The sequence below is a fragment of the Gymnogyps californianus genome, chromosome 3, assembly GCF_018139145.2.
Source record: "Gymnogyps californianus isolate 813 chromosome 3, ASM1813914v2, whole genome shotgun sequence".
Lineage (NCBI taxonomy): Eukaryota > Metazoa > Chordata > Aves > Accipitriformes > Cathartidae > Gymnogyps > Gymnogyps californianus.
In genome coordinates, this window is record NC_059473.1 from 40,950,783 (window position 1) to 40,964,523 (window position 13,741).

The 13,741-nt window shown below is 40.7% G+C and overlaps 1 protein-coding gene across 1 annotated transcript in view; it reads left to right on the plus strand.

Annotated features, from left to right (window-relative positions):
* Window positions 1–924: 924 nt before the first annotated feature.
* The window catches only part of PLD5 (phospholipase D family member 5), a 189,583-nt gene continuing 176,766 nt past the window's right edge, over window positions 925–13,741 (plus strand). Inside the window, 1 exon segment of the mRNA XM_050893661.1 lies at window positions 925–1,110. Coding sequence (XP_050749618.1) covers window positions 925–1,110 — 186 coding nt within the window.

Here is a 13,741-nt window from a genome sequence, read left to right on the forward strand (position 1 = left end):
GGAGGTGACACGGGGATGGACAGGTGCTGCGGGGAGAGGCTGGCGCGGTGGCCCCAACGTCCGCAGCCCCGCACCTCCCGCTCACCGCGGCGGGGCCCGGGCGGCGGCGAGGGGGGCATCCCGCCCTGGGCAGGGCAGGGCAGGGAGGCGGCGCCCCAGGAGCTCCCGGGGTGGGGAGGTCGGACAAAGGCTTCCAGGAGAGGGAGTGGCAACCGGTCGCCGAACCCCGCGGTGGGGTCCGGGGGAAGCGGGTCGGTGTCCGCCGGGACAGGGGGAGAGGGGACGAATGAACTTCCCCACGGGCGCGGGGAGCCTCCTGCCCCCCCGGAGGCGGGGAGGGAGCAGGAGGCGGCAGCCGCTTTCCTAGAGGCGAAAGCGGGGCTCTTCCGTGCTGCTTTCTGCTTCCCCGAAGGTGGCTGCCGGGGAGGGGGAGGCGGGGGAGGAGCCGGCTTCATCCCCGGGCGGGCGGCGGCCCCTCCACTGCGCCAACCTGCAGGCGGGCTGGAGGCAGCAGCCCCGCCCGGCCTCCGTCTGCGCGGGGCCGCGCCTCCGCTCGCCTCCGTCCCGGGCAGAGCCGCAAGCAGCCGCTTCCCGCTGCGTCGGTCCTGGACTGCAGCTTGCTGGCGGCGAGGGCAACAAGCAGCGGCGTCGTGGAGCGTCTTCTTTCCCGAGTGCCCTTTCATCTCTCTCAGTCCGCTCCTCTCTCGTACCTGCAGCCTCTCCTTCTCCCTCCACTCCTCCTACCTTGTTATTTCTCCTTTTTTCCCCCTTCTCTTCCCGTTTTCTGTTTTTTGGGGTGTTTTTGCTTTCCTTCTCTTTCTTCTTCCCCCATCCTGTTCTTTTTTGGACCCTCTTTGTCTAGTGCCTCTTAATTTCTTGATTTCTTCTGATTTTTTTCCTTGGACTTTGCCTTGTCATGTCAAGATGGAAGTCAGGCATGACTGGCTCTCCTCATCCCCCCATGAGGGCTTCGAGCAGATGAGGCTGAAGAGCAGACCCAGGGAGCCTTCCCCAAGCCTCACCAGAGTAGGTGCGAACTTCTACAGCACTGTCAAGCAGCAGGACTACAGTGCCAGTGTCTGGCTGAGGAGGAAAGACAAACTGGAGCACGTAAGCCAGCTTCTATTTCCCCCCCCCCTTTTTTTTTCTTTCTAGACCTCTGTCTAGGTACTCTGTTAGGCTACCTCTCTACCAGCTTGGACTCTAGAAGAAAAGTGTTGCTCCACTAATTGGGCATGGCATTTCCCAAATGGTAGAGAAAGGAGCTACTTAGAGGTCCCAGCCTGGTCAAATCTGAGGTAAATAGGATGTCAGTACTGTTCCCAAACCACATGCAAGTCTCTTCCTAACTGGAAATATTTTTTAATGTTCTTGGCTTATTCATTCTTCTATTCCCGCAAATTCAGCACTGATGTGGGAGGAGAAAGATTGGGATGGTGCAGATGGAGGTTAGAGCTTTTATCTCACGGTGATTATAATGTAGTTCTAGAATTGCTAAAAGAAAATAGCTTTTTTTAATTTTAGCTGTGATTTCCCTCCCCCCCCTCCTCTTTTTCTTCTTCATGCACGGGACTTCGAAAATATTCAATCTATGTGGGGTAGAGGAGATTTCCTTCAAGACATCTATTCCTGCAGCAGTAGTACATGACTTAACTAAGTATGTTTGGGACCACAATAGAACTAATACTGTGGATAGCTCTAGTGCATATTTTATGAGAATTTAAGGTGCTTCTAAGTATTCCTGTCTCAGATGATGTTTGAAAGCATTTTTCATGTTACTTCTAACAGCAATGAAATGGGTTGAGATGACCTGCATACTGTGTAAGAGTTTTCTGAATAGCTTATTAGGTGAAACCCATTGTTACAGTGTACAGTACAATCAAAACAGGAAAGTAGCTGCATTTACAGGGATGGAAAAGAATGTGGATGGGTTTCCATAATGCAACAGTCTGCCATTCTTTACATTAGTGAGTAATTTGCAATCACAGTCACATTGACTTCACGATGCACAGAAAAATATTTCTTGTGGTACAGCCACCTGAAGTCTCTTTGGATAGAAATGGTCTCATTACAAGGATAAATTGCCTTTATTACATGAAAATCCTAGATGGCACAGTAGAGTTCTTTAAAGATGAAACCTGAAAAAAGCTGCTCTATCAACTAGTTCATGGAGTATTACCCTCCCTTCCCACTAACCTGCAGAGTATTTTATCCCTGTTAGTGAAATCTTAAACTTGAGTTTTTTACACTTCTGGGGAAATGACATGAACTGATGAACTACTGGAAATATCACATTTCAAATGTTGAGAAAGGTGTTGAATCCTATCTGCCTTCTTACACATGTTTTTGTGATTCTTCACAGTAACAACAAGGCATCACAGTAGTAAGCTTGTAAGCAGAGTATTCTCCCATTGAGAATCAAGAAGAAAGGTCAATGCCTTATCTCAGTACAGCTAAAACATAGAAAGCACAGAAGCTTTCTGAGCTCTGGCTTTTGTAACAGGTTTTTGCTGCATGTGCTTGCATGTTGATATGTGTCATCAAATGAATGATTATTAATTGGGGGAATAATCTGTCAGTAGTTTGATAGCTAACTACTGTTCTGGTAGCTGAATATCGGCATGTTCAGATATCTGTATTTTAAATCATACCACAATATTAGCATGGGCAAGGAAAATAGGCATTAACTTGTTTGAAGATCACAAGTGCAAAACCTTTATTTTGTGTGTGGTTTGGTTGGTTTTGGGTTTCTTTTTTTTTGGATGAAGTCAGTATTTTGTCACAATAGTAATCTTCAATAACCCTGCAGCATTGGTGTGAAAAGCTTTTTCTGTAATCAGTTTGGTATGAATGCATGTTCTTCCAGGGGTTTCCCTCTCATTTGATCCAGTTATTTTTATTCCCAGAGCCTATTTGAACAATGTAAAGAAAAAAATTGGAACATTGATATTTCTTGCTTGTCGTGAAGTATTTATTTCATTGACATATATTGTGAATACCCTGCAGTACATTAGATATGCCAACAGTATATATGTGAAAATACTTTGTTTTTATGATTTAAGGTAACTGCATTACTCACGAGTGTTGTAACAGACAGGCTATTGCATAGCTCCCCTTAATGAATGTAAATAAAATATGTGTTAATTTCTAGATTGTATTTTGCTTATACAGTTTTGGAGCAAGGTTGTTATTTTCTATTTTCAGATAAATCTTTGAGGGTTTGAGTGTTTTCTTGCCAAATAAGTTATTTCCTACACTCTGTTCTTCCACTCTAAAAAACAAACCAATTAATTTGAGATGCATCATTTTGGATGGTATAGTCATTGACATATGATAGCTTATGGCCAGTATTGGATAATGAAGATACGCAAACTTCTTGAGGTGGATGGAGGACATGAATAACATTTTGTTGCAGCTCCCTCTGAGGTAATCCTGTTACTTGATATCTACAAAGAAAATCAAAATACAAGGAGTGAGCATTCATGGAGGCACTGATTTTGAAAGTATGTCGTCATAAATTTGATGCTACATAATGACAGATATAGGCAGAAGAAGGGTATATAGTGAGTGTAAGTCAAGATATGCATGAACAAGTTTTGAAGTTTCGTATGTACTCTTTAGGCCTTGTGGAGCGGGTTGGTTTTTGCTTCATTGAAATTATTTCTTAAACTGATTTCAGTGTGGTTGTAATAGGGATAAAACTGGGCCAGTATATTTTGTATGCTACTTCCAGTAAATCCTTGTAGACCACAGCAGGTATATTATGTTGACTTTCGTTACAGTGAGTAGCATGACTTATTCTTGTGCAACACTTCTTATTAATCCAAATATAGTTTGAGGGACTAAAAAATATCTTCTGAAGCCAATTTTTATCAAATTGTTTCTATTAAAAAAAATCTCAAATACACAAAGAGTTTGTTTCTAGATTTCAAAACTAACAAAGTTGTGGGGTTTGGTGTTGTGTTTTTTGGTTTGTTTTTTTGTTTGTTTGTTTTTTTAAACAGATCTCAATTTGAAGAGTGTGGTAAAGAGGTTCAAAATTCAACTGTTACCATATCTCTTCTAAAAGCACAGAACAAGTTCAGATGCACAAATAGGATACAGTTTCTTTAAAATTGTTCAATACTCAATTATTGACTGACCATAGAGGAAGTCAAAATCTGGAATGTATTGCTGGCGTCTTGCTAATTGATTGTTCTTCAAATGGATCTTAATATAGCGTGTCTCCTCATTGGCTAATTGTTTATGTGGGTTATCTTTTCCAAGTGGCAGTAACACAATTTGTACCATATACGATCTGAACACAACTCATCCTTGTTTTCTTTTGTGAACTCAGATGCTGTATTTAAGATTAAATGGATCTGCTGTAGCATGTATGAAGATAGGCCAATGAGGAGTTTTTGCTGAAGTGAGGCCTCTGACACATTGGCTACAGCACACATGTACACTAAGAGCCATACTTTTAATGGAGGAAATTACTAGAGGTGTGAGGAACTCTGACATTGCAGATATGACCCCAGTGATGTTGCAAACCTCTGGCTGAAACTCCTGCAGAGATTGTTCAGATTCTATGTATCTGCTTCAGCTGGTTCCTCTTGCCTTTTTGTGAAGTTGTTTGCCTGGTACTGGAAGTGTTGGAGTGAAAACTGTTGTGTGAAATATTCTTAAAGTCTCCTTTGCATAGTGTTTGTTTGTTTGTCTTTGTCTGTTGTTGCATTTTTTAATGAAATGTGAATTGGTTAAGAGAAAAAGGAGGAGGAGGTGTAGGGATGGGAAGAAAGAGTAGCTAACTCGATAGGGTTTAGCTGGTGGGAGTTGCCTATGTCTGGTTTAATTTACAGCAGCTCTACATTATGTCTGCGTATCCTTCAGTAATGACAAGTACTGTATAGCTGCTTTCCTAGTACCTCAGCAAAGAGTTCTAGAGAACTTAATTTTAAGTAATCAAAACTTAAAACAAAAGCAGAACAGATTTCTTTTTAAGCTACAACAGATATGCTTCAAGGATATGTTCTTCTTTATGACAAATACAGATATTTCTTCTCAAAGATGTAGCGGTAGTCTTTCTCTAATAACTTTTAAATTTAATTATTTACTTAATTATGTTAAAACATTTTAAAAATTGTCTTTTAAGAAACTGCTTCAATACTATAACTTTTTGGGAGACCTGGTATCGGAACAGTTTTATTTCGTGGCAATCCTCAGTCTGTTACCTTTAGTATTATCACAATTAGGAGAAGTTATTGATAATTCCTGCATCATCTCTTGTTTTCACTTAGGTTCTGATCAGTAGCAAAGGCAACGTTGGGATTTTCAGATTCTAAGTACTCTTGCTGTTATGAGAATTGACTTGACCAGTTGATGTTATGCAGTTGATCAGCATACCGCTATCCCTTTGGCAGCATTGCTACCCAGAGAGAAAAGAGGCTATGAGGCAGAGGGAGGGCAGTGTCCTGTGGCAACAGAGGCAGATATCGAACATGCAAATGTTCAGTCTAAGACAATTTGCAATGCTGCCTGACAAGCATGGCTATGGTATTTCTCAGAGCCTCATGACCAAATCAGAAATAAAATGTAACTTTAATTCACTTGTCATAACATCTTTATAAAAGTTGAAATCCCACATCCAATTCTGCCAGTTCATTTTTATTATTCAAAAACTAGTAGTTCTCTTAGGCAGCTTTTTTTCCCCTTTTTTCTTTTCTTACGATACAGGAAATTCTTAACAAAAACATTGTTGGACAGTTTAAAATTGCATTTTTGCTCTTGCATGTAAATTAGGACAAGTGTTAAAAGTCAGAGGATAGATTTATAGGCTTCAGAATTTGACATCCTAAGGATGGCAGAAGACACTATGTGCATAGCTATAACCCGTAACACGTAAACAAAGAAGGTGGACATAGCTTGATGTAAAGCAAGTAACAGGAGTAGAACTCAGTCAAGCCAAATCAGTTGCTGGACAGAGCCAACAAATTTAACTTAAGGGAGAATAATAAAAGGATCTAAATCAGAATTCAAAAAGTCATTACACATATTCCCAAAGCAGCCCCTGTCTTGCAGTAAATGCAAACACATGGCTTTTTGAGTTAAATGAATTGACAGAGTCTTTTGCATTAAGCAGGTATAAATAATTTGTCATCTGGAATAATGTCGGATACCAAGAAGAGTGGAGTGCACCATGCCTGAAGGTACATAAGTGGGGACAATTTAGAGGGTTCTAAAGAGTTGGTTTCCAGCATTTGGAGCTTTTTGATGGCATGGTTGCAGATTATAATTCCAAATGTCTCTCTGGTCCTGGAGATAGATATCTATATTTAGATTTCATCATTAAAATCAAGGGAACAAACTCAATTAAGTAGAGGGACTTTGGCTTTTTCTCAACAGAAGACTGACATTTGGAATTGCCTGCCTGTAACAGTGGTACTAGCATGCGTTGAGGTTCTTGCTGAAGTAATAGCGTGCAGTTCGCTTCACTGCTGATAGAGTGTGTGTGGAGGAGCTCTTCTGTTGAAATGCTGCTTTCCTTGAAGGTGTCTTTCTCTAGTAATGTTTTGTAGACAAACACAATTAGAGAAAATAAATGTTCAGAGAAGTGGAAAAAGGGGACCAAAATCATTGAACAGTGTTGGGAAAATACTGAATAGCATTTTAGGGCAGAAAATGTAGAATGGTTTCTTTTGAAAATAGTGTGGGGAATTTGAAATCTTGACATTTGGAGGGGAAAGAATAACTTATTTCAGTGGTTACCACGCATAAAAGTAATTTTGTATTGCAAAGCAGTGAAAATATGATGCCTAATAGTTCGTTTTTCTCTTTCTAGTTGTGGTGGGTTAACCTTGGTTGTCTGCCAGCTGCCCACCAAGGCACTCTCTCCCTCTCCCTCCTCAACAGGACAGGGGGCGAAAATGAGATAAACATCTTGTAGCTTGAGATAAAGACAGAGAGATCGCACACCAATTACTATCACAGGCAAAACAGACTCAACTTGGGGAAAATTAATTTCATCTATTGCCAATTAAAAATAGGGTAGGATAGTGAGAAACAAGGACAAGACTAAAAACACCTTCCCCCCTCCTCCCTTCTTTCCAGGCTCAACTTCAGTCCTTCATTCCTGACTCTTCTACCTCCTTCCCCGCAATCCCCCAAGTGGCACAGGGTATTGCGGAACAGTTGCAGTCAGTCGTAACACTTTGTCTCTGCCACTCCTTCCTCCTCGCACTGTTGCCCTGCTGTGGTCTGGGGTCCCTCCCATGGGATACAGTCCCTGTCAAACTGTTCCAATGTGGGTCCTCCCCACAGGCTGCAGCTCTTCAAAAACTGCTCCAGCATGGGCCCTTTCCATGGGGTACAGTCCTTCAGGAATGGACTGCTCCAGCATGGGTCCCCCATAGGCTGCAGTTCCTGCCAGAAAACCTGCTCCTGCGTGGGCTCTCCACGGGGTGCAGCTTCTGTCAGGGCAGATCCACATGCTCCAGTGTGGGGTCCTCCATGGGCTGCAGTGTGGATATCTGCTGTGGTGTGGTCCTCTGTGGGCTGCAGGGGGACAACCTACTTCATCACGGTCTTCGTGGGCGGCAGGGGAATCTCTGCTCCAGCTCCTGGAACGCCTCCTTCCCCTTCTCCTTCACTGACCTTGGTGTCTGCAGGGCTGTTTATCTCACATTTTTCTTGCTCCTCTCACATAGCTGCTGCGCAGCGTTTTTTACCCTTTCTTACATATGTTATCAACAGAGGCACCACCAGCATTGTTGATGGGCCTAGCATTGGCAAGCGGCAGGTCTGTTGTGGAGCCAGCTGGAACTGGCTGTGTCCAGCATGGGGGCAGCCCCTGGTCTCACAGAGGCCATTTCTGCAATGCCCCCCCCCCCCCCGCCCCGCCAGCTACGTAAACCCAATACACTAGTCTTAGAAGCTACTCTTCTTTCTCTGACATATGAGAAAAACTTTCAACATTGCATTAATCTAATGCATCAGTTCTGATGATTTCCACATCAGTCACTTTGAAAATCCACATCTCTAAAGCTAAAATTAAAACATTTGAGAGGCATAGTTGCTGTAACAGGCTTAATTTATAGTGTCTGCCTTCATGTTGTTGCACAAGAGAACAAAACAACTTGAAGTTTCAAAGTTGCACTTAAAATTTATATATATATGCATGTATAAATTTAATTCAACCCATTCAAGACATTTTAGAAATGAAGTTTTCTAGTTTCTGAACAAAAGACCTAGATCTTAGGCTACGTTTGTTCCAGTTGCTAACTTCAGTGAAGATTTGAGAAAAGTGGTTTTCACTGCTATGCCTTTCCTAATGCTACCAGCATTAAGGAAAATGCAAATTAGTTTTTTGCTACTGTCATCCCTTCTTTTTATCAGTGTTGACCATCCTTGTTCAAGGATTTTGAAATACCAGCTTCAGAAACTTGCATCTTAATATCCTTGTTTGTTACACAAACAAATACTCTGCAGTCTTCAGTGGTTTGGTCTTGTAGCACACCATTGACAGTAACACTTTTAAAGATAGCAGGAGCACTTAAGACACTACGAAAATTATCCACTTAAGACACTACGAAAATTATCCTTAATGAATATCTCCTCACAAATGCAATCACTTCACTGTCTGTAGAGGATGCCCAAAGAAGCTAGTCTCTGTGGCTGAATGTACGTTTAGCTTAGGCCTTCTTCCATTCCAGAACAAGGAATGCTAAAATACTGCAGTGAAAATCTCTTTACCAGACTATCCAAAGATGAAAACAACCGACCAACTCATGCCAATGATTAATAAACCCCACTTCATTGTCATTCAAGATGGGAAGCCATATACTCTTAATCATTCCTAAAAAAGAAAGTCCTGTGCTGGCAATAGACTCCCTAGATCTGTCTCTGCTGATGGAGCCCTTTCCTGAGGGACATGCTTATGACTACCCACCTCTTGCCTTGCTCTTTTTGTAACATTATTTAAGGACTGATTCCCAGGCCTTTTATGTAGTTTCATTACTGAGAGGAAAAAAAACAGGTGCCCTGCTAATGTACTGGAAGGTCCATATATCCTCTTAAACTGAATATTCCCTCTGTCGTATTTCAGAATCTGAAAGGAGGTTTCTTAAAATGAGATTTGGATGCTTTTTTTGAATTTTTGCATTACTAGATGACAGCTGTTAGAGTGAAAAAGTATAACATTAATTTTCCAGTGCAGTGACAGTCCTCTAGTGTCTGTAACATTGTGTAGTCTGAGTAGACAATTGAGTTGCTTGCAATCTGTCCTTCGCAGTTCTTGGAAACTAGAGTAGCTTATTTGAGGATATATCTAGATTAGGCAATAGGTATGTGCTGGGATCCATATCCTCTAATCAGCCAAATCGGGGACCTGTGCTGCTGCTTGCTCATGACCTGTACGCCCACGTTTCTAGGATGGGGGAACAATGAAGTGAATGTGTACCTAGGTGTGTTATCTTATCTGGTGGGGATGCAGTGGAGCCATTTATTGAGAATTGAGGCACCCCCAGATTCACCAGTCTTTAGCGTTTTAAAGGAAGCCAGTTAGCCTACTGTTTCCCCAAAGTGACTTAAATACTGGGCTTCTTGTGATTGTGTGACTATCTGCTGTGCCTTAGTGGGCAGAAGGGCCACTCAGCTAAAAGTGAACAAATACGTGCAGGGAGTTAGGAGAACCTCAGAAGTTCAGGAGGAGGAAGAGAGGGAACGAATGACACATTGGTGTCAATGAAGTGAATTAATTTAATCAGAAATTAATTTTTATTAGATCACAAACTTATTCGTAGTTTTTTTTTTATGTTTATCCATCAAAACGTAGCCTGATTTTTTTAAAATTTTTTTTAAAGTTTTGCTCCTCAGAATTCTTTCACTTTTATAAAGGCTTTCCAAATATAACATAGGATTTGAGTATTTTTATAGGGATTTGGCTTCTTTTGAATAATGCATTGTGTAATTTGACTGTGTAGATAATATCTAGCCCTGGACAGAGAAATATCAGAGTGGTATTTTTAGCAATACTTCATTGGCTTGCTCTCTGAAGACAAGAGACAAATTTACCTATTTTTTCCACTTTTGCACAACCTGTAAACCCTCTTCTCTACGTGCAGTATTTGTAGGTGAATACAGTTGTGCGGTTTATTAATTTTTCTTATTAAAATCAAGAATTTAAAAAACGTAGTAAGTTCAATTTCTGACTGCATGATGTCAACATAATCAGCAGCTTGTTTTATAAATTATATAGTTGTTGCAACTCATAAATACTAATCATTCTATTCTATTTTTTGTTGCTATTTGTATTTCACTATTTACAGTTGTAATGAATGTTTAATGGAATAAAAAAGCTAATGTATTTGAGAATTGCTACTAATAAAACAAATAGTGATTCAGATAATTCCTACCATTCTGATACATTAAATAGGCTGGATTTCCCCAAGGCATTTTGAACTATTTGGAGCAGAACCAAATGTGGAGCAGTGCTGAGATAGCAATTGTGACCAGTTTAACTTTCATGATCCTGTTGTCACTGCAATAAAGGCATATTTACTTGGTGTTATACTCTAACTTGGTTCTCTAAAAGCTAGTGTATGCTGTAAAAAGCCTATCATAATGAGCAGATGTGTATTTGTTTTGAAACACGTGAATGAGTAAAAGTTAGTAATGTCTTCAGCACTTCCAGCCACAGTAAACATGGCATATCTCACTAGTGCTTTTCATGTTACAGAAATTGTGCTGCTGCCCATTAAGTTCCATGACTGATCCTTTCTAGGCAGGAGTTTTTTGATAAGGGAATATGCATTATGTGTGCTGAACAAACTTCAGGCATTACCTCAACTGAGGCTACCTACTTACTTATGGGAATGGTGTTAAAGGCGACAGTGATTTGAACCCTACTTCCTCAATGAAGTTTGTGCGCTTTTGTTTGATCTTGTTCCAAAGCCATGGTAAAGTCTCCATTGACTTCACTACTATGCATTTAAGTTGTATATGATGTCCTTGAGAGAAGACTGTGGATCAGCTCAGCTGTCATGGGTTTGGGGGGAAAAAAAGCAAGCTCAATATAACATGCTAAGCAGCTGGAGGAAAAATCTGTCTCAGACTCCTCACCTTTTCTTGAGCTTTAAGTCTCTGGATCATCAGGCTAGTTGCTGGATACATTATTTGAGAACACTTTGCAGTTAGCACAGGGGAAAATCCTTGACAGGCTATGAAAAGGATAGAAGGCATCATAATATAACGGATGCGATGTAAGAAACTATAAGGTCTATGTGAGCATGCAAAAAATTATATAGATCCAGTTGCCCACTGTTTAAGTCCACCTTAAGGTGTTTCAGAATGGAGAATACAGATGGAAGGAAGTCAGACAGGTGCATTTGAAACTTCAATTATTGCCAAGACTAATGAATGGATACCTAAAGAAAACTCAGAAAAACAAAGCTACCTGTGAAATTATTTCTTTGCTCCCAATTAGAATACTTCTGTTCCTCATTAGAAAGTGTAGGTGAAGAAAATGCCCATCATGCTAAAAAACAAATCAAACCTAAACTGGAATATGATCTCAGTTTAATGATAGCAGGTATCATCTGTTTTCATGTTTTGTGCTCATTTAAGTGGAAATGTGCACCTGCTTTAATGATAATAATTGAAAAAAAAAACAACCAAAACCTGTTGCCTCTTCTGGAAAATGAATTAGGTCAGCAAATAGAAGAATGTGCATGGATGTGACTGGTGGCCGCAATAAAGATGGAGACTCCTGTCAAGTTCTGTTATTTCCCCATAGTTGTTTATTGAGGAGGACCCATGAACATCTAGAAAGGCTCGTGTTCCTGGAACACTAAGACAAAACCCACGTGATTAGAGAACGTATAGAAAATCTGAAACAGCATCTTTCCTGTGGCTTTCTGGCAGCTGCTGACAGAAGTTGGCCTGTGTAGCCTCTTCATGGTCAGTCATAAAATAGCCAGCATAAATTAGGTTGGGAAGAGGAGTGGAATGGAATAAGTTAGGGCTAAAGCTCTGTCAGTTTGCTCTAGGACCTGAGCAGCTCTAAGAGTCTATGCAGTATGATGGGTGGGGATTTTCTGTCTTTATAGAAGTTGATGTGCATTTGTAACCCTGTGCTGCCCATTCACTGTTACCTTATGGAATAAAGTGGTTCAAAGGTTTTAAGCCAATGGATTGGCTAAGGTAGCGATCACACTTTTTCCTTTCTTCCCCTAAAGCAGTACATTCAATAAGTTCTTCCTGTTTATTAAAGAATTGTCTTATGGCCTGCAGCAGTGTGTTTAGTCCTGTAAACTCTAATAGTGAAGGTATGCTATCTACTGACCTTTGTGGTCTTTGATGGCTTATGGAAAAGTAGTTTCCATAAGTTTTCAACAGGATTCATAATGCTAAGTTCTGGTAGGATAGTGAGCCTATCCTTCACGTCATTTAGACATGGCTTCAGTCACAGTTTGAAGTGTTTGCTAAACCGTGCTATTTCTCCATGTATCTTTTCATGGAAAACCAGTATGTTTCGTGAAGAGTCAACTTTTGCTATTTGCTAGATAAAAAGTTATTTGGAGTCATGCATACAGTCCTGTGCATAAGTGCTGCTTAAAACAATATGGGATGAAGGATATTCAATGCTGCCTCTATTGGATCTGTGATTTTTAGGTCCCTGAGAAGGTGCATCTTTTGAGTAAGTCCTGGTTGGTGCAGCTGATGGGATGGTTCTAGGAAACACAGCTTGAAAATGAATGGCTTAAAACAAGCAAAAAAAAAAAAAAAAAGGAACACTGATGAATGAAAACCAAACAATTTTGAAATTATTTGCAATTTGAAACTATTTTTGGAGTGATTTGTTTGTAGAACGTGACTTACACCAAATCTGTGATGCTGAAGACTGATTGGTGCTTATTTGGGATGCTGTGAGCATCAAAAGATATCAGTACGCCAAATGCTGTTTCAGGCCGTTACAGTGAGCACGATTTATTGTTTGGATAACAACAACAATTCCTTTGGGTCTAGCATGAAACAAAGTCACTTAAGCGTTTTGGAAGATGTTACTCTTTTGAACAAAGCAATTTCCTTTGTCAATGTGAGCTGCTGTCCCTGCAGACTTTTCTTTCAATTCCCTATTGGGCATGTGGCAGGCAGATAGCACCTAACCATTTCTGTGTTACTTTATCCCATTTTATGCAGTATTGTTCTCTCTGAGCTTTGTTGTCATGGCTTAGTTGCATCAAATTCCTGCTGCAGAAAGCTGGAATGTGCCAGCCTGTATTCTCTGGTTGTGTGGTATATGGTCTTAATGCATATCAGCCTAAATCAATTTGTTTCTGGAACCATATGCCAGCTGAAACCTTAGAGTGCTGGAAATTTCAATTTTTAAAAAATATTTTTTCTTCAGTTTGTGCACTTTGTTCCCCTAGTCTGTCTGTGCTGGGGCTGTTCCAAGTATTCTGTTTGTCTTTAAATAACTGTTGCTTCATATGCAATTTTAAAAAGCTACTGTATTGCACAACTGTTTCCCTTTTTACTTCTCCAAGGTTGGATTTACCTACCCAGACCAAGGCCTTTGGTTTTTCCTTTTTTCTATAATTTCATCTCGTCAATTCTTTCATGACGCTTAATTTTTAAATTATTTTTCTTTATTCCCTTGTCCCCACCCTGCTGCCCTGTCCCCCTGAACTTCTCTGACAAATCCACAGCCCTATTTTGGTATTGCATGCCGCCCTCTGCGATGCATCTTGTATAGAACACTCAG